The sequence below is a fragment of the Fonticula alba genome (genome assembly GCF_000388065.1).
Source record: "Fonticula alba strain ATCC 38817 unplaced genomic scaffold supercont2.7, whole genome shotgun sequence".
Classification (NCBI taxonomy): domain Eukaryota; order Rotosphaerida; family Fonticulaceae; genus Fonticula; species Fonticula alba.
In genome coordinates, this window is record NW_009242977.1 from 581,803 (window position 1) to 592,761 (window position 10,959).

General features: G+C 67.7%; 3 protein-coding genes across 3 annotated transcripts; 2 read left to right on the forward strand and 1 right to left on the reverse strand.

Moving 5' to 3' along the window:
• Positions 1-1,473: 1,473 nt before the first annotated feature.
• Positions 1,474-6,024, forward strand: H696_04325 (hypothetical protein). The gene is made up of 2 exons (XM_009498202.1): positions 1,474-1,601; positions 1,752-6,024. The coding sequence occupies exon 2, from the start codon at positions 1,790-1,792 to the stop codon at positions 5,816-5,818; it is 4,029 nt and encodes a 1,342-aa protein (XP_009496477.1). The 5' UTR covers positions 1,474-1,601; positions 1,752-1,789; the 3' UTR covers positions 5,819-6,024.
• Positions 6,025-6,397: 373 nt separating this feature from the next.
• On the forward strand, positions 6,398-8,868 carry H696_04326 (hypothetical protein). Its single transcript, XM_009498203.1, has 4 exons — positions 6,398-6,876; positions 7,114-7,758; positions 7,879-8,151; positions 8,302-8,868. The coding sequence occupies exons 1-4, from the start codon at positions 6,488-6,490 to the stop codon at positions 8,681-8,683; spliced, it is 1,689 nt and encodes a 562-aa protein (XP_009496478.1). The 5' UTR covers positions 6,398-6,487; the 3' UTR covers positions 8,684-8,868.
• On the reverse strand, positions 8,181-10,935 carry H696_04327 (hypothetical protein). The gene is made up of 4 exons (XM_009498204.1): positions 10,702-10,935; positions 10,258-10,555; positions 9,756-10,115; positions 8,181-9,557 (listed from the first exon to the last, which is right to left on the reverse strand). The coding sequence occupies exons 1-4, from the start codon at positions 10,858-10,860 to the stop codon at positions 8,905-8,907; spliced, it is 1,470 nt and encodes a 489-aa protein (XP_009496479.1). The 5' UTR covers positions 10,861-10,935; the 3' UTR covers positions 8,181-8,904.
• Between the last annotated feature and the right edge of the window lie 24 nt (positions 10,936-10,959).

Here is a 10,959-nt window from a genome sequence, read left to right on the forward strand (position 1 = left end):
CCCCCCGCCCCCTCTTTCGGAGCTCGGCGGGCATATTGCATGCCCCGCCGCGCGCTTGGCCGCGGCCCACTGCCCTCCTCGCCGTGCCCCCGCCCGAATCTTGCACACATCCAAACAAACGCCTCCACACATCCAGCCAGCCAGTCAGCCAGAAAGGCAGACAGACAAGTCCATCAGAGAGGTAACTGCGGCCTGGGCGAGGGGCGGGAAAGGATGGACTGCCACCTCCCAAAGGATCCCCCCCCCTCCAGCTGTGGATGCTCTCGCGAAAAGAGCTTATCCGGGTTTCCGACTGCGCGCCACCCGTTCTCGCCGTCCCCCCGGCCGTGCCCTCTCGCGGCCGCCGCAGTGCCGGGACTTCCCGCGGGGCCGAATCGTGGGGTAGACGTTCTCGCCAATGGAGGCGGCCGAAGAGACGACCATCGTGAATGGGCATATCACTGGATATCCCAACGAAGCCAGTGTGACTGGCAAACCGGGCGCACGCCTCAGAACGCCCGCCACCAGAACGCTGGCCAACGTATGCGGGTCCTCCGCCTCCCAGCCCGGGGCTCACGCTCGCCGGCCTCGGGGGGGGGCGGGCGCGGCAGGAAGGGGCTGCCACACGACCTGTGCCGGAAGACCGAACAGGGCCCGCGCCCCAGGGTCCCCCCGCCCCCCATCCCTCGGAGAGGGCCTCGCCCATCTGCGCGCGGCAAGCAGCCTCCCCGAAGTGAGGTCCATGGTGGGACCCCGGTTACGGAAGAACCGTTCGCCATGGCCCGGGCAGGCCAGCCGGTGCTGAGATGCACCCCCGACCGAAACCGGCCAAGGAGGCCCGGCCCCTCAGCGCCCAAGGCCGCGGGGCGTCAGCACGCGCACAACCCCCCCCCCCCCTCCTTTCCCCGGAGCACAGGGGGCATGTGTATGCGCGTGTGTCGTGCTTTGGCGCCTGCGAGTGCCCGTGTGCGTGTGTGACAGCCCCGCCGGGGAGGGCCTGGCGCGCGGCGTGACCCGCGTCCTGCCGCCGCGCCGGACCGGGTTAATTTAATCCACGCGCGAGGAACACACTTCCGCCGCGTGGGCACATGATATGCCGCGGCGCGGCGTGGTCAGATCTCGGCGCGCGCGGCGCGCGCGTTGTCTCTCGGGCCAGCGATCCGGGGGTGCCTGGCGCGCCTCGGCGCACATGCAGCCACACGGCCGGCGGGGCCCATCGTGCGGAGCAGCGAGCGCGGTCGACACGAGGGGGGGGGGGGGGACCGCCCAGGCCCCGTTCGGGTCGGCGGCCTCTCCGCTCCCCCTTCAAGGGCCTGCCCAATCTCCCAGGCATGTGTGCTGCCGGATAGATCCCCCTCCCTCTCGCCCCTCCCCTGCCCCGCGCACTCTTCCCTGCCCCCTCCCCCTTGGTCCTTCTCCCTCTTTCCCTCCTCCTTCCCAAGCCCACCCCCTCTCCTTCCTTGCCATCTGGCTTTGTTGCCCACACATACATCCCTCCCCCCCCCCCTTGTCCCTGGTCTCTCGTCTCCCCTGCCACCAAAGCGTGCCCCGTTCGCCGCCCCGCCCTCCCATCCCGGCATCCCTCTTGGCTTAGACCTTCCGCTGGCGAGCGCGGCCAAGATGTACGCCCGCCCTGTCTCTCTCTCTCTCTCTCTCTCTACCTCTGCCGCACCCTCCATCCCTCCCGCCTCGCAGGATCTTCCCTCATCCTACCATCCCCTTCTTGCTCACCCTCCCCTCGCTCCCTGGCCTCCTCGCTCCTCCTCCTTCAGATCGACCAAGCGCGCGCGCGCCCTCTGTCCCATCAAACATGATGTCCCTTCCGTATTTGCTCACCCGGCCGGCCGGCCAGGCTGCATTCACCATGCCGCAGTGGGCCCCGGGCTCCGGGCTACTCCTCGCCCGGGCTCTGGCCACCTATCATTCCGGAGCCGGAAACCAGGATGAGAATAGCGTCAGTTTGAACATTTTCAAAGCCGCTCGTCGTCGAGCGCCGGCCACCTCGGCCTCGGCATCTGCCGCCACCAGCACCGCGGCCGGGTCCGCCGCCGCCCCCGAGGACCCCGGCTCGGGGAGCTGGGCCGCGCGCCAGCACGCGCAACTTGCCCGGCACCCGGATCGCAAGGGCAACCCCGGGTATGCCTATCTTGCAGGGTTTGGCACCATCTCCGAAGGGGGCAACAATGCAGCCCCGGAGGGAGAGGCCGAACCGACCGGCGACGACAAGGAACTTGCCCCTGCGGCCCTGCGGCGGCAGAAGCGCCTCTTGCGCCAGCGCCAGCGGTCGCAGTCGCGCAAGTCGTCCGACCACCAGTGTGACCATGATCACAGCTGTGGCGATGATCATGACGATGCCGATGATGCCGATGATGCCGATGATGCTGATGGGACGGACGGTGTTTATGACAGCGCTGATGAGCACCACACCGCGTCGGACTGCGACCATGACCATTCCCACGGCCACGGCTCCTCCCCCGCTGGCGGCCAAGCCAAGCGGCCCCCCTCGCGCCGGGCCGCCAACCACCGGTCCCACTCATGGTCCAGGAGTGCCATCTCCCCGGGCGAGGTGAAGACCTTCATGCGCCGGGTCAAGGGCAACATGTGTCTGCTGTGTGGCACCCACCCAAGCAGCCAGCCCTGCCTGAATCCGCAGCTCCAAAAGCTCGGGCTCACCTTCATCCACAACCGGAATCCCTTTTCCTACATTTCGGCCCAGGAGTACTCCTTCTCCTCGGCGTGCGTCTTTTGCGGCGAGGTGAACCACGCGTCCGCCGACTGTCGCCTTGCCCGGCGCATCGGCGTCAGCTACTCGCCGAATGGGTTTTCCCGGCCGTCGGAGCTGACCCTGGCCCTGTCGAGCCAGGGCCTGTGCTCCTTTTGCCTGGCCCCCCACTCGTCATGGGACTGCCCGGATCGGCCCTACTACGCCGGTGTTTCGACGCCGGTCCCCTGCAAGGACAGCCAGGCTCTGAGCCAGCGCTTTTCGGCCGACCTGTGCGTGGTGTGCGGCAAGCACTCCTATGCCGATGTCTGTCCGGAACTCCTGTCCCAGGGGGTCATCTATGTGGGGCATGCCTTTCCCTTTGGCCGCCTGGTCAAGGACGTGGCCCGGAGCCAGCACGCCCTGGCCATGACCCCGATGCTGACCACGCCGGTGCGCATGCCGCCGCATTTCAACCGCGAGAACTACCCCAACATGGATCCGCGGTCGTTGTCGGTGCTGGAGCAATTCTACCGCCTGCGCAAGGAACAGGGCTTCACCCTGCAGCCGGATCAGTGTGCCATTTGCGGGCTGACGCACCCGGTGCCGGGGCTTTGTCAGCCGGCTTTGCGGGCTGGCTACCGGTTTACGCATGACTTCAACCGGTACATCTATTCCTCGGCTCTGGTCCGCTCAGCGGCCCAGGGGACCCTGTCGAACAATTTCCACCAGCGCTCGGCCACCCCCTTCGGCGACCCCTTCTTCACGGCGGCGATCCAGGGCCAGCGACTGAACCCGCGCCCGTGGGCTGAGGGCGAATCGGCGAGCGGCTCGGCCGCCGGTTCCCCGGCCGTCGGGTCCATGTTCACCGGCACGGGCATGGCCAATTACCCGGATGACCAGTCTCTCGGCGAGTCAGACGAGCTGACCCCCGGCATCTCGCTGACCCCCTTCCGGACCATCCCTCCCACCGGGATCCGGGGCCAGGAGCCGCGCATCATCCAGCCGGCCAGTCGCGTGCAATTGTCCAATTCCCTGCGCCTGTTGAAGTCCATCGGGACCAAGGTCCACCACCGGTTCTTGCCATACTCCAGCCTCCTGGCCACCGAGGGACAATCCCTGTGTGGCTATTGCTTCGAGCATAGTGCGCACTTGCCGTGCCCGGTTCTCCAGCGCCTGGACATCTTGCTGCAGTACAACATCTTCCACCTGCCGGCGCAGGCGACCCAGGACCAGCGCCTCCGCGAGGGCTTGTGCCCGGTGTGCGGCACCCATCCGGCCACGGTGTCCTGCTTCCTGTACGACGTGCTGGCATTGGACCCGCGCAATCCGCTGCTCCGGCTGCCGGGGCTGATGTCCACGCGCAATGACCTCGGCATGTGCCGGCTGTGTGGGCTCCACGCCAAGGACACCCCCTGCCGGGCCATCAACAGCCTCGGCTGGGAGGTCAACTCGCATGCCTTCAACATGCGCAAGACCCGGCAATACCCGCTGGAAATGAATGGCATGTGCTCCTTCTGCGGGCGGCATTCCAATACGGAGGCCTGCCCGCACTTCCCCTCCACGTCGGCCCTCTATGTGCGGAATACGCTGGTCGTGTCGCCCTTCATGCAGGAGCTCTCCTCCCGGCATGACATTTGCCCCACCTGCTTCGGGCACAGCCAGCTGAGCAAGTGCCCGGTGGCGCATCAGGTCAATTTGCGCACCTACCCGCGCTTCCAGAACCCCATGCTGCCGGTGACCGTGCGCAAGCAGGGGCTCTACTATACGCCGGAGCCGCACCCGGATCCCATCTACCTGCCGGATGAGCAGGTGATGGTGGTGCGCCGGAGCCAGATCGGGGAGATATGTGCCATTTGTCTGAAGGACCATCCTCCCTCGGAGCGCTGTGTGTCCCTCTTTGAGGGGGAGAATTTGGTGCAATTGCGCAAGCAGCTGTACCGCCGGGCGGTGGCGTCCACCATTTGCGAGATGTGCCCCCTGTGCTCGGCCCATCCGCTGGATGAGCCCTGTCCGTACTACCTGTCGCCGGAGCGCCTGACCCGGGTGCGTGTGACGCAGGAGCGCCGGGCGGAGCGTGCCCGGCGCGAGGGCCTGCCCATTCCGTCCAACCGCCCGGGGCGCAATCCGCACCACTCGGCCGGGCCCGGCATCGCCGGGACCAACAGCCAGCAGCCCCTGGACTCGATGATCATCACGGCGGTGGTGTCGCATGGCGGCCGCAAGGGCTCGGTCCTGCTTCGGGGCCGGCTGCACTTGCACCCGAATGAGCTGGAAGAGCGCCTGCAAAGCCAACGGTGCCTGTACTGTGGCCTGCATGGGAATGCCCAGCCGTGCGCCCTCATGGCGTCTCTCGGGTTCGTGGTGACCGGGCCCCATCGGCAATTGCAAATGGCGGCCGAGGCTCGTGCCGTGGCCGAGGACCTGGGCCTGTGCCTGCGGTGCTTCTCACATCACCGGTCGCGGCCGTGCGACGAGTCGGTGGCCAACAGCGCGGCCGGCCGGGCTGGCCTGCCGCTGGCCGTGTCGGATGAGCTCTTCGCGCGGTACTTTGATCCGGAATCGCCGGACTTCCGGGCCCCCAGCGGCCCGGCCTCCCTGGGCACCGCCGGGCGCAAGATGAATGTCCTGCTGCCGGCCGAGTACTTCGAGTCCGTGTCGCCGGTCAACTCGTCGCTGAACTTCTCGCACAACTTCCTGCGCACGGTGTCCATCATCCGGGACACCCTGCTCAAGAATCACATCTACAAGCCGTGTCTCTTCTGCGATGTGGTGCACGGGCATGAGCCCTGCCCGCAGCTGACCAAGCTGGGCTTCATCCACAATGGCCACTCGCGCAATCCGCTGCAGGTGCGCCTGGATGTGTTGATTTCTCGGAATATCGCACGGAACTGCGGCATTTGCGGCTCGCATCCGGATTCGCTCGAGTGCCCGATCGTGGCGCAAATGGGCGTGCGCTTCGTCAACAACCGCTTCTATCCCCAGACAAACATCGAGTCGAACAAGCGCAACCACTGCCACCTGTGTCTGCTGCACCTGGCCAGCGAGCAGTGCCCCTTCCTGTCGTTGGTTCACCAGTCGACGCCGACCCGGGCGCGCGATCCCCTGGCCAAGCTCCGCATTGCCAACAACCTGTGACTTACCTGTGGCAACCATGAGTACCGCGAGGACATGGCCAACTGCCCGCGTGCCGCCGAGGCGGCAGCCGTCCGCCGGTCGGCCGATTCCACCCGCCGCCGGACGGAGATGTCCCGGTTGCGCACCATGTGATGGGGGACCGGCGGGAGGCCCTTTGCCCGGTCTTGTCTACTTCCCCCCCCCTCCCCCCTCCCCCCTCCCCTCTCCTCTCTTTCCTTTGCCCTCTGCCCTCTGCCCTCTGCCCTCTGCCCTCTGCCTCCTCCTGTGCTGGCGGTAGGGACACACACACACACACAGGCAGGGGGGGGGTCTGTGTGTGGTCACCCCCTAGATGCACGCACACATGCATGCCACCTCTCCCCCGACGCAAGTGTGCACCGCACGCGCTGTGGCCCCACGATGCCCGAAAATAGACAATATCCAAAATCACATGACCCCGCTCTCGCGATCGGGCTTTTCTCGCCCCGCCCTGTGTGCCGCGCGCAGCATGCCCCGCCACACCGCCCCCGCCCGCCCCTCCTCCTCCAGATCTTGCCGTCCGCCGTGCTGGGGTCTCCCCGACGTCTGCTCCGCCCCTCGCCCCCTCCGCCCCGCCCCGCCCCGCCCCGCCTCTTTTTTTCCCGCCGCCTCCGTCACCGGCTGCCCGTCCGAGCCTTCCCTCAGGGCGCCATGCCAGCCTCGTCGGACAGGGGTCCGTCGATCGACCAGCCGGCGGGGTCGCCCGGGCCGGATCTCCCCCTGGGCATGGCCGCTGACCTGGGGCAACCACTCGCGCCGCAGTCGCTGGCCTTGGTGTTGCAGTCGCCACCAGCCCCGGCCACCACCCCGGCCGCGACCGTAGCTCACGCTCTGCCGACCATGCCATCGGATTTCCACTTCCAGAGTCGCCTCAGCTCGGATCCCTGGTCGCTGGCGGCCCTGGCCCAAGCGTGGCGGCATGCTGAGCCCTTGCTGCCAGGGCCTCTGGCACGCCCCCTCTGCGAGGCCGACTCCACGCCCGGCCCATGGTGGCTGCCATCCTGGTGCCCTGGCGATGATCCACTCCTGGAGGATATGGAGTATGTGCCGCCCGCGGCTTCCCTGCTTTCCTGGGCGTGGCCCTCGCAGGTGTACTGATCTCCACCTGACCCCTGTCCCCTCACCTCTGTTCCCTCGCTCGCCCCCCCCCCCCCCCCCCCCCCCCCCCCCCCCCCCCCCCCCCCCCCCCCCCCCCCCCCCCCTCGCGCGCGCGCGCCCGCCCGTCTATCTCCCCTTGTGTCCCCCTCTCGCTTCTTTCGGGCCCCCGGCTCACACAGTGTCGCGGCCCTCAAGCACGAGCACCTCACCCAGCTGGTGTTCCATGCGATTGACCCGCGGCCGCCGAGCACCTCGACACAGGAGGCCTCCGGCGAGACCGGGGCGCCGCGCTCGGTGGCCGAGCGTCTTGCCTCGCCCACCGCGCCCGTGTCATCTCAGCACCTCCTGCGGTCGGTCCGGCCAACGGGCGAGTCCCTTTGCCGGGTGAATGTGACGGACCTGCCCAACACCCGAAGCACATACCTGGCTGATGAGCCGACGATCGACCCGCGCGCGCGAGACGCCTTTCGAGCTCGGTATGGCGGCTCGCCCGCGGCCGGACCCGAGCAGGAGCTGCTGCTGGATCTGACGGTCTTCCTGCCGCCCTGCCTGACTCCGAACAGCTCGCAGACCCGGGCCCCGGCGTCCGGCAGGATGACGCACATCCGGGCCCCGGCGTCGGCCACTCTCGGGCACATTGCGAATCTGATCGCGTGCCCCCTGCTGCGGCCGGCGTCGGAAACGCCGGCCGAGACGAAAGGCGCCGCCGAGATCGCGCCCCCTGTCGCGGCCGACGGTGATCTCCCCCGCCCGGGGCGACTCTTCCTCGTGGAGGGGGTCCTGTATGAGGACACCCAGCATGCGGACGCCCCGTGCCTCAGCAGGTGCATGACCTATGACCACCCCTCGCGCCACGCCCAACATGCGGTGCTCACTCGCTGCGTTGCCCTCCATCGCCTCCGCTCCCCGCCCCCCTCCCCCCCCTCCCCTCCCCATCTCCCTAGTCACATCCAGGAGTGGGTGACCACACCCGGGCGATCGTTGCCACCACACCTATGCCCCCCGGCGGCTGGCACCTGGCATCCGGGTCGCTCTGGCGAGAGGCATCCCCGGCTGGAGGTTCGCCCCCTTGGAACCCAGCGCCTGGATCAGATCCCCGAGGCGCTGCGTCTTTTTCAGCCCTACCTCTTTGCGCATGAGCTGGTGGATCCGCTGCTGCGGGGCACAGCCAGCGGGCATTCCATTTGCGAGCATGTTGTCTGTGTCACAGATGTCCGGTGCGTCTCAAAAAGGCGCCCCCCCCCCCCCCGCTCCTGCGAACAGATGCCCTGACCTTGGATTTGTGTGTCTACCGATCCCTCCTCTTTCCCCGCCGGCCCTGTCCCTCCTCCTCGTCCCCTTGTCCGGGCCTGGTGGGGGTCGTGAAGAACGCCCACGCCGTATGATTACAAGGTGCCCAAGCCGGGCATGCAGCCAACTCTGGACCATCTGCCGGCGGCTCGGCAATTTGCCCGGCCCTTCGATGTCTATTGCGACGTTTGCCAAGATCGCCAGTCTAGCCATATGGTCCAGATTTCCGAGCAGGCAGCCTCGGCGATGGCCCTTCCCCAGTCGCCGGCTTTGTCGGGGAGCTCGGCCCCGGCCGATGCCCCAGCCGCCGGGACCAGCTTCCCCTCGCCCTTCGAGTTCACACACCTCTGCCAAGGGTGCTTCAATGCCCTGCTCTTCGATGCTGACGGCAATCCCCTCTGGGATACGAGCGAGCTGCGCGTGGTATCCGACCATCCGGCGGCCGAATACAACGACTAGGGCGCTGTACCCGCGTCTTTTCTCCTTCTCGACTTTGCCTTTGGGCTCCCCCGTCTTTCTCACGACGTTCTCTTCCTTTTTTTTTCCTCCCCCCCCGCTGCCGCGGTGTATATTGCGATGTACGAGAAGGGGGTGCAAATGCGCAGAGGCGAAGGGAGAGAGGCAGGGAGGGGGGGGGGGGGGCGGCCTGGCGGGAGCCCGGGCGGCGAGACGGGAAGAGCTCATACCAGCCCGGTCACAACATCGATTAAGCCCCCCTGGGCGGCCGGCTCCCCGGAGCCAAGAGGCTGCCAGGGATACCCAGCCAGAGGGAGGGTGGCGAGGTCGATGGCCCCATGGGTAAGGGCCGCGGCGTCCAGCGTCAGGGCCAGCTCCTGGGTGTCGCGCACGAGCACGGCCCCGGCGAAGCCCAGGGCATTCATGCTGAAGGTCAGCGTCGGGGAACCCTGCGGGCTGTCATTCTCCGGGGGCAGATCCGTCGATGCGATCACCGCGTCGCGGTTCTCGGTGAAGGACAGCGTCACGGCCGGGTGCTGGCGCGGGACGACCAGCAGCCAGCGCCGGGTCAGGAGAATGTTGGCCGACAGGACCCCCGGGCTGTCCAGGGTGTGGGCACAGTCAGCCGGCACCGGCCCGGCCGGGGGGAGCTTCGTGTCGGTGGCCGAGGCCAGGCGCTCCAAAGCCTGTAGGTAAAGGTGATGAACGGTGCTCGCCGCGCGGGGGGTCCACTCTCCGGGGACCGCATTCGGGGTGAAGGCCCGGCCGTCGGAGCTGGTCGCGAAATCCTCCGGGTCCAGCAGCGCCGCCAGATGCAGGAAGGGCAGCCGGTTCTCGGGCAGCTGGAAAAGGTGATTCGTCCGGGGAGGGGTTGCCTCTGTTGGTGCGTTGTGGGGGGGGGGGGACATGCGAAGAGTTGCGTCAATGTGGGACCGTGACAAAGTCGCACCGTGAGGCGGGGGGAGGGGGGCCAAGGAGAGAGAGAGAGAGAGAGAAAGAGAAAGAGAAACAGGGGGCCAGGAAGGGGGAGAAAGAGGGAAGGGAGGAACGAGGAGGGGGAGGAGGTCGGGCGCACGCTGTGATGTCCAGCGCTCGAGCACGCGGCTGATCGGCACCGCTGATGACTCCCATTCAAAGCCGGCTGGCGGGGTCTCCTGGGGCCGGTCATACCCGCCGAGAGCCCAGCAGGGGAGGAGCTGCGCGTGGCGGTGGGCCTGTGATGCTCCGCTGTTGGCTCCGAGGTTGTAGAAGAGAATCCACTCGCCGGCCAGCTCGGCCAGGGTGAGGCGGGCGGCCCCGGGATCGACAGACCCATTGTCAACCGGGGCCCCATTGATGTCCATGTCGCAGGCGGGCGCCACCGACAGGGTCTGAAGCGCGCTGACGAAGGCGCGGCTGTCGGCCGCATCCCAGAGCCCCGTCTGGGGGGCGAAGTCTGTCATCGCACGGGCCGGCTAGCGGGGGGGGGGGGAGGAGGGAGGGTCAGGGGAATAGCGGCCATCGAGAGGGGGGACACCGGCAGGCAGCGGAAGAGAAGGCGGTGGGAGAGCGCAGGGGCTGCCCAGGGAAAGGGGTACCGGATGACACGACCAGAACATGGCCTTTGTCGACGGGGAACTTGTTCAGCAGAACCTTGTGGGAGGGGGGATTCTCCGCGGGGGCAGTGGGCAGATCGGCCACAAAGAGAGACGGATCGTGGGGGAGGAAGGGGTTTGGTCGCGGCCCAGGCGGCCGAGTGGACGGGCAGATGGCGCTCACGGCCGGGGGCACCGCATCAACCAGGGAGTTACCGCCGGAGCACTGGCCGGGCGTGGGCTTTGCCGGTGCCTGGGGGGCGTTCTTCCTCGACAGAGAGGGGACCAGTCGAAGGGCAAACTGGTCCGGCGGCAAGAAGAGACGGACGATGGTGAGAGGACTGAATGGGAGGGGGGAGAGAGAGCGAAGGAGAAAGAAGAGAAAGGGCGGAAGGGAGAGCAAGGGCAGGGCCGAGAAAGTGGGCGAACAAAAAGATTGGGCCGTACCTCCAGGGCGTCGGGGCTGCGGCTGACACGAGTGACCCCGTCCGAGGCCGTTGTACAGGAGGACACGGCCGTGTGGCGAACGAGCGCCCCGGTCGCGAGGGCGTGGTTCCATGCCGACAGGACTGCCATGCGGCTCAACCCGGCGGGCAGGGGGGACATGGCTGGCAGCGTCGAACGAGAGAAGGAAGATGAAGAGCCCGGGATAGCCAGAGAGAGGGCGAGAGAGAGAGAGAGAGAGAGAGAGAGAGAGAGAGAGAG

What these genes read in the sequence shown, in the direction of transcription:
- H696_04325 (XM_009498202.1), top strand. Translation starts at nt 1,790, where the DNA reads ATGATGTCCCTTCCGTATTTGCTCACCCGGCCGGCCGGCCAGGCTGCA.
- H696_04326 (XM_009498203.1), top strand. Translation starts at nt 6,488, where the DNA reads ATGCCAGCCTCGTCGGACAGGGGTCCGTCGATCGACCAGCCGGCGGGG. An exon ending in GACGCCCCGTGCCTCAGCAG is followed by an intron (nt 7,759 to 7,878) that starts GTGCATGACCTA and finishes CCATCTCCCTAG; the next exon opens with TCACATCCAGGAGTGGGTGA. An exon ending in GTCTGTGTCACAGATGTCCG is followed by an intron (nt 8,152 to 8,301) that starts GTGCGTCTCAAA and finishes GGGGTCGTGAAG; the next exon opens with AACGCCCACGCCGTATGATT.
- H696_04327 (XM_009498204.1), bottom strand. Translation starts at nt 10,860, where the DNA reads ATGTCCCCCCTGCCCGCCGGGTTGAGCCGCATGGCAGTCCTGTCGGCA. An exon ending in GCAGCCCCGACGCCCTGGAG is followed by an intron (nt 10,556 to 10,701) that starts GTACGGCCCAAT and finishes CCGCCGGACCAG; the next exon opens with TTTGCCCTTCGACTGGTCCC. An exon ending in TGTTCTGGTCGTGTCATCCG is followed by an intron (nt 10,116 to 10,257) that starts GTACCCCTTTCC and finishes GTGCGATGACAG; the next exon opens with ACTTCGCCCCCCAGACGGGG.